Source organism: Gobius niger, assembly GCF_951799975.1.
Source record: "Gobius niger genome assembly, chromosome: 4".
NCBI lineage: Eukaryota > Metazoa > Chordata > Actinopteri > Gobiiformes > Gobiidae > Gobius > Gobius niger.
The window spans coordinates 21269878-21291010 of record NC_136855.1 but is presented as its reverse complement, the minus strand read 5'-3'; the positions used below and the strand labels follow the sequence as shown (position 1 = coordinate 21291010).

The 21133-nt window shown below is 41.5% G+C and overlaps 4 protein-coding genes across 6 annotated transcripts in view; 1 reads left to right on the top strand and 3 right to left on the bottom strand.

Annotated features, from left to right (window-relative positions):
* The window catches only part of rab4a (RAB4a, member RAS oncogene family), a 5156-nt gene extending 3406 nt beyond the window's left edge, over nucleotides 1–1750 (top strand). Inside the window, exon 7 of the mRNA XM_079555373.1 lies at nucleotides 791–1750. Coding sequence (XP_079411499.1) covers nucleotides 791–906 — 116 coding nt within the window. The 3' untranslated portion in view covers nucleotides 907–1750. The remainder of the gene's footprint in view (nucleotides 1–790) is intronic.
* A 1368-nt stretch (nucleotides 1751–3118) lies between these two features.
* Nucleotides 3119–5084, bottom strand: ccsapb (centriole, cilia and spindle-associated protein b). 3 transcript variants are annotated; one of them, XM_079555370.1, is made up of 5 exons: nucleotides 4980–5084; nucleotides 3963–4339; nucleotides 3789–3875; nucleotides 3474–3670; nucleotides 3119–3403 (listed from the first exon to the last, which is right to left on the bottom strand). In XM_079555370.1, exons 2-5 carry the CDS (start codon nucleotides 4321–4323, stop codon nucleotides 3218–3220), a joined length of 831 nt encoding a protein of 276 aa, XP_079411496.1. In that variant the 5' UTR covers nucleotides 4324–4339; nucleotides 4980–5084; the 3' UTR covers nucleotides 3119–3217. The 3 variants fall into 3 exon arrangements, with proteins under 3 accessions (XP_079411496.1, XP_079411497.1, XP_079411498.1); XM_079555371.1 differs by having other exon boundaries at nucleotides 4829–4980; XM_079555372.1 differs by lacking the exon at nucleotides 4980–5084 and adding an exon at nucleotides 4623–4782.
* A 676-nt stretch (nucleotides 5085–5760) lies between these two features.
* Nucleotides 5761–9202, bottom strand: acta1b (actin alpha 1, skeletal muscle b). The gene is made up of 7 exons (XM_079554873.1): nucleotides 9051–9202; nucleotides 8214–8350; nucleotides 7499–7823; nucleotides 7126–7287; nucleotides 6591–6782; nucleotides 6326–6507; nucleotides 5761–6235 (listed from the first exon to the last, which is right to left on the bottom strand). The coding sequence occupies exons 2-7, from the start codon at nucleotides 8340–8342 to the stop codon at nucleotides 6092–6094; spliced, it is 1134 nt and encodes a 377-aa protein (XP_079410999.1). The 5' UTR covers nucleotides 8343–8350; nucleotides 9051–9202; the 3' UTR covers nucleotides 5761–6091.
* Nucleotides 9203–12695: 3493 nt separating this feature from the next.
* Nucleotides 12696–21036, bottom strand: abcb10 (ATP-binding cassette, sub-family B (MDR/TAP), member 10). Its single transcript, XM_079555545.1, has 14 exons — nucleotides 20279–21036; nucleotides 19974–20180; nucleotides 19660–19862; nucleotides 19243–19377; nucleotides 18766–18912; nucleotides 18402–18537; nucleotides 18226–18321; nucleotides 17147–17356; nucleotides 16844–16923; nucleotides 16584–16764; nucleotides 14204–14247; nucleotides 13875–13909; nucleotides 13736–13794; nucleotides 12696–13663 (listed from the first exon to the last, which is right to left on the bottom strand). The coding sequence occupies exons 1-14, from the start codon at nucleotides 20646–20648 to the stop codon at nucleotides 13470–13472; spliced, it is 2097 nt and encodes a 698-aa protein (XP_079411671.1). The 5' UTR covers nucleotides 20649–21036; the 3' UTR covers nucleotides 12696–13469.
* Between the last annotated feature and the right edge of the window lie 97 nt (nucleotides 21037–21133).

The window sequence follows — 21133 nt, the reverse complement described above, 5'->3', positions numbered from 1 at the left end:
CCATTAGTCATGACCAACAGTATTCAAACATTCCCAGCACAACACACAATTTTTAAATTTGCTTTCATCAGAATGTCACGCACAGTCCTTAGCAGACACCATTCATTCATTCATACATGATCCATTTATTTTATGCACCTATGTAGGTATTCCATTAAAAATCACCCGTTTCCAGCTACAATAGGCATTCACAACAGTAACAATGTCTAGACTGTATTTCTGATGAACTCAATGTTATTCTCATAAAAAAAAAGCAGCATGCCTTTCTTTCAAAAATAAAGACATTTTAAGTGACCCAAAACTTTTGACCTGGCAGTGTATATATAAAATAATCAATATTTTGTTATTATCTTTATTATTTATTTATTTATCTATCTATTTATTGTTTTGTTTTTTCTTTCCTTTTTTCTTCATTTCATTCTTTGATGATACAAAGAAAAGGGGAGAGAAGGAAAAAAAATCTAATTATGCATTCGCAAACGGGTTTGGTTATTTGTTTACACACGCACACACATGCGCATATGCACCCACATACTCATGTCTACATGACAAAACAGCCAAACAGCCCTCTAATGTTTTATCAGATGGACCCACTCCCCTCCCCCCAAAGAAATTAAGTTTATTGTAAATGAGAACCTGTGAAATTCTGCCCTAAAGATACTGTAAATTTTGTAAATACACCCCTTGTCACTTGGTGATATGCAAATAAAGATGGGGGAAAAAAAGAACTTGCACATTGAACCACAAACGCCATATTTTTTGTTATTAACATCTCTCCTGTGGCCTCAAGGGGAGCTGGATCCAGAGAGGATGGGGTCAGGGATTCAGTATGGGGACGCTGCATTACGGCAGCTGCGTTCGCCTCGGCGAGCTCAGCCTCAGGGCACTCAGGAGTGTGGCTGCTAATGAGCTGACCATCAATATTGCACAGACAAGGTAAGGTCATTTTTGCATGCTGTAGCGGTGGTCGCTTTACTAAGGGAGCTAAAAGGGCCATATTTTTAGTGTCTTGGCAACAGCTCTGTGATGACCAGAGGAAGAACAACTGGAGCCCGAAGAGTCCAGGATTTCACTCTGCAAGTGACTGCTCATAAACCTTTGAACTTCACCCTTCGCATGGATCCTTCAAAACCCTCTACGCATTTGAATGACAGAAAGAACTTCAAGTCACATCCTGGATGTACCATTTTTCAGGTACAAAAGAGTAACTTATTCACTATCAACAAACCTGCAACACAAGTGGATACAGTCTCTCTGTAGGGGACAAGTTACAGACAATTCTACCGTATATATTGATTTATTTAATAGCAACATAGATCATTACATCCTGCACACATGAAATAATATTTTTTTTATTGATTATATTTTACTGTATGAAGATTTTAAACTGTTACAAGGACCTACTTTTATTACTTTCACATATCCAATTCTGTTTTTGTCACTTCAAATTTACAGGCGCAGTACTGTAAATTTGATGATCAGACATTAAAAGGCAAAAGGCTTTTGTACACTTTGTTATTGCTGCCCTCAGACATTTTCATTGTACCAATTTTTACAAAAATCCTGCCTCCACTCCCACAGCATTTACTGTGTACTGTAATTCTGTATATAGCAATGAAGGCATGTTTTCTCAGAATAGCTTAAGAGTATTTCATAATGAAAAAAATATATATATCTATACGTTCAGCGAAGTCAAATCCTGCATTTTTATGGCCCAACATTACTTTACAGAGTACATTGCATTCATTGTGAAAATATAAAAAGGAATTACAAAAGAACGTGATGTTAGTTCAATGTGATGCACATGATTTTGCATTAGAAAATCTGTTATAAACATATTCAAACTGTCAAACACTCCTTTTATTTAAAATGTTTTAAGGGTCTTCATTTAAGTGTGAATGTCTTGCTTAGGAAATGTGTTGAAATATTGACAGCTAGAGCTCTGGGGTAGGGTCGCTTGGAGTCCAGCTGTGCTAAGCTCGAGCTCCGAGGTTAAAGCATTTCAAATGTAATTTAATGAAGAAGCCATCTCGTGTGCTTGATTTGTCTCATTTGTGTTTTTTTTAAGCAATCAAGTTCATTTTGAAATAATGTAATATATAAAATATAACATTCGATATCAATGAATTTTCAAATCAAGCACACAGAACATTGTCAAGCATTTGAACCAACAAACTATTTTCTTGTTTATTACCCTGATTTTTATTTATCTGATAAATGTGTCATGACTTTAATTTATTATGTATTATAAATGCTTATGTTTTTAAAATAAAAACAATTTAAATATTATGTTTTTATGCTGTATATTATTCAGAAACATCAAAAACAAACCATCACACCTCAGTGAAATTGCTCAAACCTAGATTATAGATAGATTATAGAAAATAGATTTATATATTAATCCAACCACAGTCATCACTTTATTTAAAGGTAAACTAAAGGCTCACTTCATGGATTGTCACCACATTCAACTGTATCAAAGTTTCTTATTCTGGAATATACACATTGTACATAATCTCTTCCTATTTAAAATAAATACCACAAAATTGCTTTCAGTCCCATCAACCGTGTTGCTGGTACAAAACATTTACACTATTTTGGCACAGATTAAGCTCTATTTCCGACTCGTGCTTGCCACACAAAGCAAACATTTAAACCCCACAACTCTGACCTCAATCAAAATATCAACTTACTGCAAAAAGATAAAATAATGCACACCCTTTTCAAACAGACCGTTAACTCTGCAGCTCAACAATCACTTTCACAGTAAAATAAAGGAATCCTATGGAATATTCGCACTTATTAGCATCACACAACATAGTTATAACAGAAGCACGTCTGTTATTGCACAATGGACATTTTACAATTTTCTTTTGACTTAATTCACAGTAGCTAATTAACACAAGCATTTCATAATTTTACAAAACTTTTAACCAAGAATGGCTGTTGTCTGTCAGTTGCTCTTTAGAGCCATGAGTGAAGCTGCAGAAATCTCTCTGACCACACACCTAATGCCAGAAAATCCCCACCATCTATGCAAATTGGAGAAAATAATCTGGACTTTCAGTCTTTCTTTGCTTATCCACATATGCAAAATTACTAGTAGGTCTACTATTTCTTTTATAATAAACATGTGCTTCAAAACGTTCTGTACGATAGGCAGCAATGGCTTTTAACAATAAATATTTCAACTTTAACAGTACTGGTGGCCTTGTTTCTACCGAGAGCGTGCAGAGAAGCAGCGCATGTATTCAGTGAGCCATGGGTTGAACTCTGGTGCGACCACCTTCAGTCTGGCCTTGTCTACATCTGCAGACTTGGCTCGTCTGCGCTCTGCTCTTTGAGACTGGAGCTGTCGTTCCACTTCCCTCCGGGTCTTGGCGCGCATGGCGGAAGAATGAATCTATGGAAGAGATTTTTTTTTAAATAATCTATAAAAAATTCACATACACAAATTCATGAACACAAGTTACCTCTTGAGTAGAAGTGACAGGGCACACGTTGTGTGTTTTCTTGCTTGCCATGTCAGAGTCCTTCTCTCCTGAAGCATACAAAACAAAAGGATGCCGGCTTTGCTTACTGTCCTCCTTCTGCGTTGGCACAGGCTTGAGTCGCAGAACTCGTCTTTGCTTTGAGGGATTATTTTGTTGTGTTTGTGGACGTTCTGCTTCTGCGTATGAAAAATGTAAATGGCAACATAAGCATACGGCTATTAAATACAAACATGAATAAAAGGCATGGTGGCTGACTGAAACAACGCAACAATGTAACACAAAATGAAGATCTACCTTGTGCATGTTTCGCTTGAAGGGCTGATAACTGTTGCACCACTCCACTTCCCCTTTCCTGTTCCTCCCCTGCAATCCGTGTCTCTCCTACAATCACGAATAGCCTATTCATTTAACTCATTTATAATAAAATGACACAATTTTAGAGTGACATGTCACAGTAGCCTATATTACCTTGATTTGTGTTCTCATCTCCAGACAGGATGAGCCTGGGCACTCGCTCTATGGGGTCGCACTGTTGCTCCTTCAGCTTGTCCATTCTCACAGCCATGCACTCCTCTAATTCCCCTTCGGTACAGGTTCTGTCTTTGGTTGAGTCTTCTTTGGTCTGGTTCTTACCCGCAGGTGTAGGACTTCTGCCCCCAGAGTCTGAATCAGTGTCTGATTCTCCCCAAAACCAGGGATTGTGCGAGTGCTCCAGTAGCCTGCGGGCCAGTCTGTACTTCAACATCTCCTCATAGCATTTATTGTAAGAGTCCCATTTGGGGTCTTTGAACTTCTTCATGTACTCGGAGCGGATCCTCTTGGTCACCATGGTTAGATACAAATGACTTATAAAGACAAAGATAACAAAAGAGACTCGTTAAAACAGCGAGTGCTCAAAAGATCCCAGCACACCATTGTTTTCCTTTGTAGAGCTGCCTGCGTCACCGCCAGACTTTTAAACTAAAACGTGCGCGTATTGACAGCCAATGGGGTGAATGCTAGTCTTATAGCCCGCCCACCTCCCCCTGTAGCATCGGCCTACAAGTGTGCACAGCTTGTTTTTGATGTTCTTGGATTTCTGCAGTGATGTCACACAAACAGAAATAAACTGTGCTTGTATAAGAGTACATAAAAACGTAGAGTGTAGGGCAGGGAATTGGCACAGCCCGTTTTTGTATCCATCCATCGCCACAGTGATGCGTTATAACTGGAGTCCTAGACAGCGACACGACAGGTTATGTGGGCTTTGCTTCAAGAATAAAATCTCACCCGAGCCGCAAATAGACGACCATTAATCAGTCAGTACAGTACAGATAATCGCTTGTCACCGTCACCAGATTTAGGCTCGCCGACCCTCGCAGGGAACGTCCCACTGTCGCACTGACAAAACATTGTCTATCATGCACGACATGCCCAGCTCCACAGCAGAAATGTAGCGTTGTAAGATGCTAATTTGGTCAACAGTAGCCTAAGAATAGCACTTACACTGGACTCGGGTTTCAAGCAGGCACAGCGAAACAGATGGCGCTGCGTTCACGCTCTCGCCGTAATCTGTAGCTGCGCCTAAGCTCCGCCCGCCTGGGGACGTCCTTAAAAAGCCAAACGCATACGCAACAGGTAAGTCCAACCAGTCTATGGTCCAACCGCGTCTCAGGCGTGTGGAAAATGTGAATATATTTCAAGTTTCATAGCCTAGTATTTGCATTCTCATGAAGTTGGATCAATCTGGGGGGGATAGCCTAATGTAGAGGTAAACATTATATAAATTCATTTTACAACCTCTGTTCTCTGTGAGTTGTTGTTTGTGCTCATTTAATTGATTTAGTTCGTTTTATGTATTCACCTGTGGCAGACCTTTCCCCCAGAAAACCTGTTCATAGTGTATGCATAGGCCTGTAAGGTATGGGCTGCTGAGGCCCCGCACTGCGGTCAGCCGTGGGTTTTGTCCAAAGATGGTGATGCCCGGCCCTATGCGTTTCAGGGCCTGTCAGCTCAACGGGATTCAGAGGCAGGTGTCATGTGTCCCATATCCAAGGGGCTAAACTTGGGCTGCTGCCTACATTCTTGCCAAGTCAAACTACCCGTCCACCTGTCCCTCGCCGACCCAATGACCCTGCCAGCTGCCCCGTGCCCCTGACGGGTGTTGTTGATGCCTTTTAGCAGACTTTTCTGTGTTTAAGTTTCTGATTCTAAAAAATATTATTGTTTTTCCCATTTCTTTAAATTCCTGGCCTAAAGTCCATAGAAAAACAGACCAGGTCAAATATACCAAATGTTGGTCTTTAATAAATTATCAATATGTATATACACTTACATTCATTCACATGTGTTGGGCAACATGTTGTTCTTATTTTTTTTATTAAAGATTTTTTGGTAGATGCATGGTTCAGTGATGTTTTTCACAGCCTTTCTCGTGCAACACAGACAACAGACAGCTTCGAACTATGCACATTTGAGATAAATACAAAAAAATGCATATTAATTGCGCAGATTGGCAGTCCATTAGCAGCAGTGTGTTGCTGTGCTGCAGAGGTCGATCCTCCTTGCTCAAGCTCCTGATTGCTGGTGGTAGAGACAATGGAGAAGCTGGAGTAGATTTAGAAGCACTTCCTGTGGACAATGCTGGGGCCCGCCTCATCGTATTCCTGCTTGGAGATCCACATCTGCTGGAAGGTGGACAGGGAAGCCAGGATGGAGCCACCGATCCAGACAGAGTACTTCCTCTCGGGAGGAGCAATGATCTGAAGGTAAACAAGTGAGTGTTGTCAGCGTCTTAAGTCTGGATGAGGCCTAGTCAAGACAATATATTTATTTGGTTTAGGGATATTTACCTTGATCTTCATGGTGCTGGGGGCAAGAGCGGTGATTTCCTTCTGCATCCTGTCAGCGATACCAGGGTACATGGTGGTACCACCGGAGAGCACATTGTTGGCGTACAGATCCTTACGGATGTCAATGTCGCACTTCATGATGCTGTTGTAGGCAGTCTCATGAATACCAGCAGACTCCATACCTAGGCAGGCGAGCGAACAAGTATTAGAGCGACTGAAGAATGGAGACAGCATAATAATGTTTGTGTGGGCTGTTGATTTATACCGATGAAGGAAGGCTGGAAGAGGGTCTCAGGGCAACGGAACCTCTCGTTACCGATGGTGATGACCTGACCGTCGGGAAGCTCGTAGCTCTTCTCCAGGGAGGAGGAGGAGGCAGCGGTGGCCATCTCGTTCTCGAAGTCCAGGGCAACATAGCAAAGCTTCTCCTTGATGTCGCGCACGATCTCACGCTCGGCTGTTTGGGCACAAGTTTATAACTTAACAAAAGTATTGAGAACGCAGCAGCACGTGTGCGTTTGAATTAACCATCTCCTAACTCCTACATCTGTTTTAATTGGGCTTTAATCTGAAGCTGTAAGTGCACGCCCAGTTAAATTTTAAGGACAAATATTTCTCAATTTTGTGGCAATTAAAAACAGAACTCAATTAGGCTTGTATCATCTCAAACTAAACCTATGCGTAAAATAGGCCTGTGTCTATTGGCCTTGCTTTATTAGAATTGTCCCAAATCATAAATTTTCTTTTAGGTTTAAGTTTAAGAAAATTGTTGCTGTATTTTTAATATGTGATGTTCTCACCGGTGGTCACGAAGGAGTAGCCACGCTCAGTCAGGATCTTCATCAGGTAGTCGGTCAGATCGCGACCAGCCAGGTCCAGACGCATGATGGCGTGGGGGAGAGCGTAACCCTCATAGACTGGGACGTTGTGGGTCACACCATCACCAGCATCCAGCACAATACCTGTGAGGAGGAAAAGAGAATAGCTGAGTAAAGTCTTCGTCAAAGCATGTACTATGGGCCTAAATATAATCAAAGGTGTGCGTAAAGATTGTGCGTAAAAATGAAATGGTGTAATGCGTAAATGGTATTTTAACTTGTATTTACATGGCTAATCGCTATCTTGGTAGTTTATGTTTATGCAGCCATGATGTAGTTTTGGTCTTGTTCTCACCAGTGGTACGACCGGAGGCGTACAGGGACAGCACAGCCTGGATGGCCACATACATGGCGGGGACGTTGAAGGTCTCAAACATGATCTGGGTCATCTTCTCTCTGTTGGCCTTGGGGTTCAGGGGGGCTTCAGTGAGCAGGGTTGGGTGCTCCTCGGGTGCCACTCTCAGCTCATTGTAGAAGGTGTGATGCCAGATCTTCTCCATGTCGTCCCAGTTGGTGATGATACCGTGCTCAATGGGGTACTTCAGAGTCAGGATACCCCTCTTGCTCTGAGCCTCATCGCCGACGTAGGAGTCCTTCTGACCCATGCCGACCATGACACCCTGGAGAAAAGAGCAGATGACCAGGGGTTAAGATGCGATGTGACATATTTTCCATCATGGATCTACTGTCAAAACAGCGCGGATGTCAGACAAACGGACACTAATTAAGCATCCCTGGCAAAAGTCGGTATAAATGCCACTTAGTGTTATGAATAAACCTATTTCTGTAAATAATGGGTGAAAAAAAAGAAATGAATTTTAAAAAGGCTATTGCCCGGCGAATTTAGGTGCCTTCATAGCTTTTTGTTGTTGTTTTAGTCTAGCTTAATATGTGTGCTGTTTGTGGCTGGCTGGATAGAGTGAGCAATCGCTATTTTTATTGCTGAGTTACAGCTAAGCCATATTTCAGCTCTCTCATCCACTATTGTGCGTATTTAGTCTGCTGCTCACCTGGTGACGGGGGCGGCCGACAATGGAGGGGAAGACGGCCCTGGGGGCATCGTCTCCGGCGAAGCCAGCCTTCACAAGGCCGGAGCCGTTGTCGCACACAAGGGCGGTAGTCTCTTCGTCGTCACACATGATGGCTTCTGAGAATGAAGAGGAGAGAGGGAAAACATTTAGCCTGCATCAAATCTCTTATCCGCTGTTAAATTTAAATAATAGCAATAACAAAAACACTAACTACATGGCTACTACTCGTTATCTTCTTAGTTTTAATTGTATTCTCATAAATAGAGCATAACTGGTCGATTGTAATCTTGTCATGGCACAGTGTCAACACTTTTACGCATGACGCGCTCTGGCGCATAAATCAAATTGTATTATTTCTACAGTAACTAATGCTTTTTTCTTGTGGAAAAAAACTAAATACTTTTCTCTGTTCACATTTAACGTGGAGCTTCAAAGTGAGTTGTCCTCAGCTGGTATAGTCTGCTCTGCATCCTCTGTTCTTCATCAGCATCCTCAGATTTACTTTTGTTGAGCTGATGAATACACGCCCTTAAATTGGAGGGACGGACTTCTTTTATTTTAAGTTTTCAAATCTTATCACAAATATCTTCCGCACTATTATTATGTTTTTATTTTTATTTTTTAAATCTAACCAATAAGTTGTAGCTTCTCCTAAGATCTGGTCTGTTTCTGTGGTCAGAGGTGTCCACAGGCCTCGTTTGAATCCTTGCAGTCCCTGGTCCTTTTTGCTTCTTCTTTCCCGTTGCCCCCGGTCTAACTCGGTCTAGTGCCTATACTGTCCCAGGCCTATGTCTTCAGAGGTTCTCGGGCTCTTACCTTAGGTGTGTGTGTCTGCGGCTCGGAGCGAAAGACCCAACCAATGCTGTTGCTGAACCAGCTACGGTCTTGGCTAGATCTCCTGCCCCTTATATACCCGAGCTACACCATTGACAAAGCTGGGCCCTGGCCCCCATCCCATCCCTCTGCCATATTAGGAACTGGCCGGTCGAGGTGGGCAAGGAGGCGCGCCCCTCGGAAGGAAGTAGGGAGCCCTATCCGTCAAGTTTCAGAAGGGGCTCAGAGGTGCGTACGCGCGCGCTCGCCGAGGAGAGAGCGCGTGCCATATATGGCACTGTCGCTTTGACCTCCCCTCCAGCCTCGCGATGCCACCTCGAGAGCCGTATAAGGATTGCACGGTCGGCTGGGGGTTTCTAGGGGAGACACCAGTTGCTACCAAGCAGGGTTATAGTATTGATGCTAGAAGGCCATATCCCACCTTAAAACGGAAAGTTGCTGTTCTCAACTGGTTTAGTTTTAGTTTAGTGACAGGTGCTGCGACCACAATTATCAAACGGGGTCCATGCATTTGAGACTCAATGAAGTGAGTGTTTAAAACCTTATTTAGATGAAACAAATGATACATGTAAATACATAATCCCTTTATACCCAGGGACCTGTACAAGAGCAGAACAAATAAATTATTATTCATTGCAGCGATATCAAATTAGAGTTACAGCACCGGCCTCGCGCTACACTTTGGCCTGCTATGCAAAGAATTAGGAAATGAGAACATCTCATTTGTGCAACTGCATTACAAAATTACTGTGTTTTCTTTATTAAAACACTATTAAAGTGAAATTGCATGACAACACGAATGAAATGCATGTTACAGAAAATCCACATTTGAAATAAACAAAGGAATTATGTTTGGGACCATCTAAACAGTAACTTTACTATTTTTATACAATACCACATATTAGCCTATACTCCCCATTCTATGAATTTAATGAGAAATGTATAGAGATACTAAAACATGTTTTCCCCCCTTGCAGACACATGGCTCTCAGAGCTGTATTGAATAAAAAAGGAAATACGTTCAGAAAGAGCCAGCAGCTGACACCTTATCTGCAGGGCTACTCTGCTCTGTCACAGGAGCGGTTGGATTAATTATAACTCAGAAGGAGGAGTGAGTGAAGCATGGCAGTGGTGCACATGGAGGATTGGGAACGTAATGCCTGGGTTGGTTTTCTGAGGCTCTACAACAGGAAGGGCATAAATGAGCAAGTGGCACCAAGGTGAAATTGAAAACATCTGTAATGGGTGCTGAATATGTATGCTGCAGTTTGGAAAATGTAAGCAAATAACAAGGAGGGGGAATATAGGGGACCACTGGGGTGACCATAAGAGGTACAACTGTGAATTGGTCACTTAGGAGACACATGGAGCCAACTGGGGATTCCTCAAGACAACATGTGTTACTAACATGTCACAACACACAATGCTTTTTCAGTGTGATATTATTATCTTGTCTTTTCACTAACATTTATTATGAATGAACACAGTTCTGACTGCTCCAAACTGGCAAAACAATTGCATATCCCTTTGGAAGCATTAAGATAGATGTTTGATGGACGAAATAATTAAAGCTATTGAGCTTGTAAACATAGTTCTGAGAATAAAAGAAATAGGGCTGCACTATAACCTTTTAGACACACTCAGTTTGCTGTCAGTTAAAACCTCTTAGGCGCGGGTGAAAATACATTAAAAGCTTTTTGCACCATGTGTGGCATAGACATAGTTGTATTCATAGTAGTGAGAGAGCACATGCTGTGTGTCTGTGCTGTGGGGGGCGGTCACTGGCTTGAGGGGGCTGAGGGAGAGCTACTTTTATGCACTTGTTGTGAGCTCAGTTGGATCCAGGACTGAGAAACACCTAAAATGTAAATGGGACTAGTCCAGTTGTCGGGAGTCGGAAGAGAGAGAGCAGAAGGGGAGGTCAGAGGGGGCAATGGGGAGGAGTGCAGAGGGAGGCTGTGTGAAGCAGGTGGCACCACAAATCTGTGTTGTGCTGGGACGGGACCAGAGATAGCTCTCAGATTGTAGGAGACTTTTCAATGTAACTCTTTAGGCACAGTGCAGATAATGGACTTTTTATTTTTTTTATTTTTACAATAACTGCAGGTTTTTTTCAACCAACTGAAGTCAAAGAGTGGAAAAGGTTCAGGGACAGTGTAAGAATAATGCAAGAATGCAGACATGGAGGAGCCAACAAACTATTGCTTTACATAACAAGCATTTTCATCTTTTTTTAATGATGAAGGAAGACAGATATTCCAAACTGAGGATCTGACAACTACACAGCAGTGAAGTACTTTATCTAATGCTTTGTCTTCACCAGTGAAGGAAAGGCGTTTTTTTCTTCAAATAATTTAAATTACAGATAAAGGGTCATTATTTTTCAATGACCTTCACTTACAATACAGTCTTTTGGATTTTACACAGACTGTACGAACAAAATAATTACTATGTGCATTTCTTTCTTGACATTATCACAACCAAGTCATCAAAAAAGACTGAATTTGTAGCTCTTGTTCTCTCAGAAATCTCAGAAAGACCTCATAACAATTTTATGAAATTTAGTTTAGGTACATCTTTTCAAAAGGGCTATTCATACTGTACATTTTGACTTTATGATTATGTTTTGAATTATTACATACATCTTTTCCAGATGCCCCTTGTTTAAAAAAAAGGACATGACAATATGAAGTTGTTTTTTAATCAATGTCCATCCTTTTCATTACTATGTATGGTAAGAAGTAATAATGACAAAAGGAACAGTATATTTCTAGATTTGTATAATGATATTAACAGCATGTGAGTGTTTAGGTAAATCATAGAAATGCTAAAAATTTACACGCACCATGGTGTCAGTTAAAAACTATTTTAAAATGACTTAAAGGTCAAATGGGGTCACTATCAAGTCCTCAAATAGCATGACTGCTTGAACGTAGTGGGGCACATGTGAAGTGCGCGTGTGAATTGTGCTCAGCAGCTTTGCCCTGTGATAGTGATGTGTTTAAAGCTGGAATAATTGTAACTCTTTGAAAAGCATTTAAATAAGTAACAATTCTGTAGCGCTTGTAGGTCAAGATGCGTGAGTGAAACAACAGTGCCACCTATTGGCCGTCGGCTGAATTGCAATTAATCCCACTACAGAAGACTCGTGCTTAGTGACGCTGTCATAGGCAGGAAAACAACATCCCCAAACTCATGCATGCACCACAACACTGTACTTTGCATTCATGTCTTTGTGAGGATTACTGCTTTTAAAAGTAAAGGACAGTAAATAAGGTAATTGAGAAATACAGGTCTTTACATGTTTTTTTTATTAAGATATCAATACATGTCTGCTATTGATTAAATCGTACAGTCTGGAGACAGTGTGGTTCACAAAATTTACTTTGTCAACAAATTCAAAGCATTAACCTTTTAACTCCCACGTGAACCGACCACATTATTCCCAGTTTGGCATTACGCAAATCTAAAAACTTCTTTATATATACATATGTATAAAAAAAAAAGGGGGTCTAAAACGTGACCAAAAAAAGCGATGGAAAAGAAAGGTTTTTAAAAAGTCAACTTTGTAGTTTTCAGATGAGGCGTTACATTGGCCTATAGGCCGTGAGCTCCAGTCGAGAAGCTTTTAGATTTGGGTAATGCCAAACTGGAGAAAATGGACTGTGGGAAGGCGGGGTTAAGAGATTAAGCTCTTGGCTACACAGGGTTTAACGTGACTAGCGTTAACAAAAACGCTAATAAATAAAAAATGTGTTGGTGTATGGAAGAACTTCATCAATTTAACTGCTATGTTTTGTATGTTTTTACTCTTAGTCAAGAATAAAAGGATCAAATGTAATGAATACATTTCTATTGTCCCTTTTGTGTGGATGATTTCTTGTCAAGGTGCGCATACATCTGTAGATATAAATCTGAGATGCCTGATATATTCAAGTATACTGTAAAAATAGTGTTCAGACCTGTTTTATTAAAACAGAATTATTAACAATAGCTGCTTGATTAAATTATCACTATGTATGTACACTCCAAAACAGTGCAAGTTTAAACTTCAAATATATATGCATCATTATATACTATATAAATTAAGAAAATATAAACTGAATCTCCACTGTGTTCACTAAAGACAGACAGTGACTTGACTTCACACATTGGCCATAAGTTTACAAAGTACTACCTACAACAATTAAACCTACAATTATATAAAAACATTTGTAATTTTACAATAGTGTGTGTCACTTTGAACTAGCGCAACAAATTTTAGTCGTCAAAGTGTGTCCATTGTAGTTTTAATTTTAAAGCATGTTTTTGGTTTTCCCCACCGAGGTTATTTACCCAGTAAATAGATGCACCATCGTTGTGAGCATCATACGTTCACACGTCTGTGTTGAATCAGCGCTCTTAATTGAGGGCCTGTTTCTGCGCTTCCTGTAGAAACGCCTGCTTCTCCATCAGTCTCCTGAACAGTCCTTGTCTGTTGCTGAGCAGCTCTGTGTGCCGTCCACACTCTGCGATCCGCTGCTGGTCCAGAACGGCCACAGCGTTGGCATTTTGGATGGTGGAAAGACGATGAGCAATAATCAACACTGTTCGTCCTGCAAATAAAAGTCAATGATCGACACCAAAATAATAATTCAAAAGATATCGAGACTAGTATAAAAGTTTACCTTCCATCAATCGCTCCAAGGCCTCCTGAACTAAGAACTCATTTTCTGAGTCTAAAGCACTAAGGACAGAAAGAGTGGCGTGACATTTAGTATAAGATAGCACTTTCCTATGTATGAATCAACCATATTAGCCTCTCACCTTGTAGCTTCATCCAAAAGTAAGATCTTGGGATTCTGAGGAACAAAATAGACTTTTAAACTAAAATGAAGGAAATTATATTTTGTATTAACTATGTTTGTGCAGGCTCTGTCATCTAAGAAGTATCATAGTGAAGTTTAAATTGTGGCTGGACTGAGTTAATTTGAGTTGAGGACGGTTCGCTTCTATCAACAGAAGTCTTTGTTTTTGTGAGAGTGAAGAAGCTTCTGTTGATAGAAGTGAAATGTCCTCAACTCAATCCACTCAGTCCAGTCGACGATTCAAACTTCACTATAATGTTGAATTAACTGTTAAAAACAAATGATTACCTTGAGTAGTGCTCGAGCTATCGCTATCCTCTGCTTCTGTCCACCTAAAAAGTGCACATTTTGGTCACATGACACAATATCTGTTTTGAACAAGCAAAATATTGTAAAGTGCACTGACAAAGAATTTCAGCATGATCCTTTATAGCCCAAGAACTAATCCCCATCTATAACAGGACTACGCCAGGTCAAAACTTGGGCTCAATCAGTTCTAAAAGAGGGCTAGTTTTCTGTATGATTAGAACAGTACTTGTAGAAGCAGTCAGCGCACAACACCATTAAATGAAAATGTGGTTCTGTCACAGCACAGTCTGAAGTTGTTTGTAGATTTAAGCCTTTTCTCTCGAAACTTTAAAAGGTGCATTATGCAACGCTTTATGCAGAATTAATAGTTAATATTAGTGCATAATTGTCCTTTCAGTGGCCCAGTGGGTGATTCGCTCGGCGCCTTTATTTTCCATCCCGGTAGCCTCTATGTTGCTCTAGGATGAATTTTATTTCAGGTTTTTTAGGGTTTCTGGTAGGTTTTCTGAATAGAATGTTTAAGTAACCATGGAGACAGTTACACCAGCAGTTACACCAGCAGTACCTCACAGGCAGAACATTCATGGTAAGTGTGGATACCTGCTTCTCTAAGGTCCATGGAATTACGTGTGGTGTGCCCCAGGGTTCAATTTTAGGCCTAGTGCTTTTTAATCTGTATATGCTCCCTCTTGGTGATGTCATCAGGAGACACAGAGTCAACTTTCACAGTTATGCATCTCCATGTCTCCTGATGACACCAGGCCAATTGATGCACTTCTTAACTGCATTTTAGATCAAATCCTGGATGGCAGAAAACCAGGGCAAAACTGAAATGTTAATCATCGGCCCTGACATCCAAAGAGAGAAACCTTTACCCAAAGTACAGTCACTGTCTATTTATCCTTCCTCACTTCCTCGCAGTCTGATTTTTGACTCTGAGCTGACTTTTATTCCACACATTAAAAATATCACAAAGATAGGCTTTTACCATCTAAAGAACATAGCCAGAGTCGCCCCATTCTCTCTCGGGCCAACACAGAGACGCTAATGCATGCTTTTATCACCAGTCGTATCGACTACTGTAATGCCCTGCTTTCTGGTCTTCCCAAAAAGAGTATCTCAGGTCTACAACTTTTACAAAATTCAGCAGCTCGTGTCCTGACGAAGACCAGGAGGCGGGACCACATTACACCGGTTTTAGAATCGCTGCATTGGCTCCCCGTGTGTTTCAGGATTGATTTTAAAGTTCTTTTAATGTTTTTTATATGTCTTAATGGTCTTGGTCCTTCTTATCTTTCAGAACTGCTTTTACCTTACGAACCTTCACGGCCCCTTCGCTCAGGGCGGAGCTCAGGGCTGCAGAGAACGCTCATGTTTTTAAGAGCAGGCTCAAGACCCACCTTTTTAGCTTAGCTTTAAACTGACATCTATTTATTTAGCCCTAATATAAAAATATATATGGGAGGTTGTGCCCTGGAGTGTCCTAGGGATGTGATGTAAAGCATAGCTGCTGACAGGAAGTGACATGTAAGAAGGTAAAGTTCCACAGCAGTTTGACTCACTCATACCCCATTGACTTAACATGGTCGGCACGGCAACATTTTAAAATTGTTTACCTTCTTCTATGTCACTTCCTGTCGGAGTCCAATAAGGAAGTGAAACTATAAACATCACAAAAATGGCCAAACTAAAGAAAACTGGGTACAATCTTTAGCAAAATCTTAAATATAATCAGGTTAATGCCTATTGTGTCATATGCACTTGAAAGGTGTATTGTTTAACTCTTTATGTGGGAGGTTACAAAGTGGCGCAGCAGCGAGTGCTTGTGCTTCACAGCTAGTTGGAGCCTTTCTGCCCTTTGAGTTAATTACCGTAATTTATGCTATTTATTTACATCCTATTACCACGCTGTTGTTGAGCAGTATTCACCTTATTACGGAAGTTTGCGTGGAAGCCGCCATGAATTGTGCCCGCCCCTTCACTCCTATTAGTTTACATAGGACACATAGCCGTGCAGAGAAACAGTGCAGTGTTGACTTGTTGATGCAAATGAACACTGGACATTTTACACAAATCCATCTACTGTACATCATATGTTAGCGGCAAACCTTTTCCCTCCACGCGCTCTCCCGGAAATGCCATGACAAAGGAAGTGCTGATCCGTGGCAAAAAGAGGCAAAAGTGGGCGGAATAAGGTGAATAGTGCTACCCGAGTTAGAAACAATACATTAACATCACACTTCTGGTTTATAAAGGGGGTTTAAATCAGTGTACCACAGTTTGATTTAAGCTCAAGCTCGAGGCCTGAGTGAGCAACTGGGGAAGAAATGCTAAGTGGTCTATTCGGGCCATCACTTACCCGACAACAAAACTCCTTTCTCTCCCACGACAGTGTCAAAACCACTTGGAAAGGCCTGAATGAAATCGTATGCGTTTGCCGCTCTGGCCACATGGTGGATTTCTTCTGTTGTTACCGCATTTGGGTCCCGAACGCCGTACACTATATTGTCTCTGACTGAACAGGAAAACAATACTGGCTCCTGGAAATAGACCAAATTGAATAAGTTTTCAGACCAAAATATCACAAATTAACTGGATTTGATCAAAGTGAATTATTACCTGACTGACAGTTCCTATGTTGCTTCGAAGCCAGTAGGGATTGAGGTCTCTGATGTCATGGCCATCTATTGTAATGAGCCCTGCATAAGAGAAGTACTTCATTTCTACTTACTCACTGTATTCACTTTTTTAAAATAAAGATTGGTGGGGCTCAATAGAGAAATATTTAGCTTTATTTTGATATATCAATGATTGTTTTTCAAGGACTTCCAAACAGTTTTTGTTTTTTAAATGTGCTATAGTATAAAGAAGATTTTGATAATCACGAACAAACGTTTGTATAATGAGTGAGACTAATCTTACCAGTGTTAGGATCATACAGTCTAAGGAGCAGTGAGACGAGGGTGGATTTTCCTGAACCGCTCGGTCCAACAACAGCCATGACAGATCCCGCCGGCACCAGCAGACTGAGGTTCTGGAAGATCGGAGCCTCCTGTCGAGTGGGATAGGCAAAAGAGACATCCGAAAACTCCAGACGTCCCCTCAGTTTATGTTCATCGAGAACTAGGCCTTCTGTGGATGAAATCATTTATCAGGAATTAAACATTCTATAAACCTATATATCGATGATGCAATATTTGTGTATTTGGAGAAAATAACCAAACAAATAGGAATTACTGTTTATAAAGAATAATGTAGTGAGATTATGAAATTATGCTATTTGTGTATATCCTCTGACTTAATTTACCATTTGACATCACCAAAATTACAGTACTAGGGCCCCAAATCTGATAAATAAGACAATGACTGAGAGTAAAAAATTGACAAATCCTGCTGCTGATGATCCACTTTTGTGCTACTTGTTTTGAACATGAGCAAATGTTTGTTTGTTTACTTTATTGTCCCCATAGGGAACTTTGTCCTCTGCATTTGACCCATCCATGATGGCACTGGGGGAGCAGTGGTCGACGGCAGTGCCAGACCCGGGAACCCGGGAACCCATCTCCGTGATGTGGAGCCAGGCTCATGGTCAGAATCACCTGGCTGGAGGATTTACCTATTGTACATGTACAATAGGTAAATCCTCCTGTACATTTTTTTATTGGTAGGGGAAACCGGAGTAGCTGGAGGAAACCTAAGCAGACACGGGGAGAAAATGCAAACTCCACACAGAAAGGCCCCGTCCAGGTGGGAATCGAACCGAGGACCTTCTAGCTGTGAGGCGGAAGCGCCGTCCAAATGCTTGGTAAATGACCCTCTTAATGTTGCATATTCATAATTGTAGTTATATACAGCATGAACATGCATAGAGGGTATGTACTTGCTTAATTGTTACACCAAACATGTCCCCAGTTGGATGCCATGTAGTGACATCACCAGCGTATCCAAAGGATGGACAGTTGTATATATGTTTATTTATTATTAAGAATGCATGTATTCACCATTTATCGGATGCTCTGGGGTTCTGTCCAGCAACTGCCACAGTCTTGCTCCAGCTCCAAAACCCTTCATAAGTTCAGAGTAGAAGGAACTGAGGCCTGAGAAACATAGGTTCAAAAAGTATGACTATAAAATACTCATGTCAACCACATTCAGGGGAAACGTTCATGTCTTTTACCTGCAACACTGATGCCCACCCAGAACGTGTACATGAGGAAAGAGGAGAGTTCTCCCACTGTCATGTGTTGGCTGGCCATCAGAAGACCTCCTTTATAGAGCACTGCCAGGATCATCATGTTTCCACTGAGACCAGTCTGAAATAAACCACCACATACAGTTTCCTTCCTTATAACTCCCACTGCTGGTTATATGTAATCATTACGCCTATGTTTTTTGAAATGTAATAAAGTTTTAGTTTATAATCTTTTTCAGCAAATACAGCTCGATGAATTTAGTTGTAGACAGTATACAGCTTTAGGGGAGCTGAAGACAAATACTGAAATTATTTTATGTTAGTTATTAATTGACATTATCACACTTACCACCCCAAAAAAGCCCGCTCTGAGCACTGCTTCCTTTTTGGCCAAACTGAGGACATGGTCAGTCTTCTGGGAGTATGTGTCGACCTCTGAAAGCTCTTTCCCAAATGCTCGGACCGTTCGAATGTTGCTGATTCGCTCCTCTGCCAACTGTACACAGAAACACAGTAGAATTGAATCATGTTGTGGGTATTGTAGTGTAATAACTAAGTAAACTGCATCCAGCTGCTCATTTAATTAAATCACACTCTAGGAGCAGCCATTGTTTATTCATTTATCTGAAACAGGAAATTGCGTGTGTGTTTACAATTGATTATAATGCTATATGCTTATAACAGGTTTATCTTGAAATGAAGTCATGGCCTTTGTTCTTAATTACTTACCAACCAGGAAGGTGTTAAAGCACATATTCTCAATCAATAAAAATAAATAACCAATTAACCAACTGAAACACTGATGTGTGGTTAAAACGTTTTGTACCTGAGTGGCCTGGGCCAGAGCATCCTGTGTTTTTTTGGAGATTGAGCGAAGGTATCTGCCGTAAACCACGGCGAGGCCTGCCACAGGAGGAACAATCAGTAGCACAAAGCTTGCAAGAGTGGGAGACACGTAGAACTGGAAGGAGACAAACAGTACAATAAGATATGAATGTGAAAGCTCTACTTCCTTCCTAGACCTTTACACAATGTAGCAAAGGTTAAGTAATCGCTTGTGTTACAGTCTTTCAGGTAGCAGTTCCTTAAGCAAATTCAGTACAAGGAAATGCAATGGTTTTCTTAGATTCGTTTGTCGTAAACACCACAACAACGAGAAACACCTCACATAGTTTCCTTTAAACACATTAACTGGTTCTGCATGAACTACAAATAAATGAAAGCAAGATTTTGATGTACTCACCATCATACTGACACCAGCAGCTGCCTGAGCAACGGCCCTCAAGCCGTCAGACAGGTTGTCCGTGATTGAGCGGCCAACCACGGCGGTGTCTGCGGAGAGACGGTTGATAAGCTCCCCAGTTCTATTCCTGTCAAAAAAAGCCACTTCTTGTCTGACGATGGAGGAAAAGACTGAGTCGCGGAGATTACGTACAATCTGTTGACCTGTGGAAATAAGTATACAATATATGAACGATTTCAATATGACATTTCTTTAAAAAGGTTGCAAAAAGACTGGTGATTAACTGAATTTATTCCACTGAGCGCTTATTTTACCTGAGGTCTGCATGAGGTACACTCTGGCAGCATTAGCGGCTCCACCACAGAGAAACGCCCCAGAGAGCATAAGGCACAGCGACGAGAGGGAAGCCGCCATGGTCTCTGTGTCAGAACCAGTGGAGTAAATGGTATCAATGACTTTACCCAGGAGAAAGGGAGCAGACATGGTGACTGCGCTGGACATGGACAAGAACCCAACAGCCGCTGTGAGGAGGAAGAAAGACAAGAAAGCTCAGACTTTTATCATTCTCTTTGATTCCTAGAACTGAATGATCTTAACAGGGACAAGCTTTTCCAAGTACCTGCAAGTTTCCATCTCTCCGGATAGGCAAGTTTCAGGATTCTCTTGACGTCTTCCAATGGGACAGCAGATTTGGCCTCCTCTGAATTGACCTCATCAAGCGTCTTCTCTGATTCAGACTGAGCATAAGATCTGGTGAAGGCAACAGGTGTGTGGGGGGCAGTCCTGTGCAAACAGCAGAGGGACGGGGTGCCTCTGTGCAGGCTCCAGATCGACGGTCTGAGGGAAGCAGAGGACAGTCCTTTCCTGCAGAAGGTCGGGGAGAGCTTGAGGCGGTGGTCAAGCCATAACCGCCTGAAGGAGCTGCCCACCTTCAGCTTTGAAAGACAGACTCCGTTCGTGCAACTCGACAGGCGAATTAAAAACCGCATTTCTAGATATAAACAAATCCACTTCCTTGGTGCTGGGATAGGCTTCCGCGTTTACTCCCTGCGCTTCCACCTTTATTCAGGAGCTAGTCCGTACCCATAGTCAGTTCATTGTGGAGTTACTATCTGCGAATGACAGCCGTGTCTCGGCAGCATCTCTTCTTATCTCTGAGCAGCGACCAGCAACACCCTACAACACCCTGTCACTGTCATCTGCCTCAGGGTCAAGCTACCAGCGCGCGACACACAGATGGGCCTACAGCTGCCACACACACGTATTCATAAAATCAAGCAAACAATACATCCATATCGCACGAGCATGTTATAAATAAAAGGTGACCCTGGTTGAAAAGTTGCCCACACACTCCTCGATCGAGCTAACAACCGGTGATGTGAAGGAAGCAACGTCCACAGGCCAGAGCAATCGCACTCAGATCGTCTGATCTCCGCTGGATTAAAATGTTACAATGTTATAATTTAATAAAACT

What these genes read in the sequence shown, in the direction of transcription:
- ccsapb (XM_079555370.1), bottom strand. Translation starts at nt 4,323, where the DNA reads ATGGTGACCAAGAGGATCCGCTCCGAGTACATGAAGAAGTTCAAAGAC. An exon ending in AGATGAGAACACAAATCAAG is followed by an intron (nt 3,876 to 3,962) that starts GTAATATAGGCT and finishes TCGTGATTGTAG; the next exon opens with GAGAGACACGGATTGCAGGG. An exon ending in CTGTCACTTCTACTCAAGAG is followed by an intron (nt 3,404 to 3,473) that starts GTAACTTGTGTT and finishes TCTCTTCCATAG; the next exon opens with ATTCATTCTTCCGCCATGCG.
- acta1b (XM_079554873.1), bottom strand. Translation starts at nt 8,342, where the DNA reads ATGTGTGACGACGAAGAGACTACCGCCCTTGTGTGCGACAACGGCTCC. An exon ending in CTTCCAGCCTTCCTTCATCG is followed by an intron (nt 6,508 to 6,590) that starts GTATAAATCAAC and finishes TCGCCTGCCTAG; the next exon opens with GTATGGAGTCTGCTGGTATT. An exon ending in CCAGCACCATGAAGATCAAG is followed by an intron (nt 6,236 to 6,325) that starts GTAAATATCCCT and finishes GTTTACCTTCAG; the next exon opens with ATCATTGCTCCTCCCGAGAG.
- abcb10 (XM_079555545.1), bottom strand. Translation starts at nt 20,648, where the DNA reads ATGCGGTTTTTAATTCGCCTGTCGAGTTGCACGAACGGAGTCTGTCTT. An exon ending in CTCTGGCCCAGGCCACTCAG is followed by an intron (nt 18,913 to 19,242) that starts GTACAAAACGTT and finishes TTCTGTGTACAG; the next exon opens with TTGGCAGAGGAGCGAATCAG. An exon ending in CCCAGAGCATCCGATAAATG is followed by an intron (nt 17,357 to 18,225) that starts GTGAATACATGC and finishes TTTCATCCACAG; the next exon opens with AAGGCCTAGTTCTCGATGAA.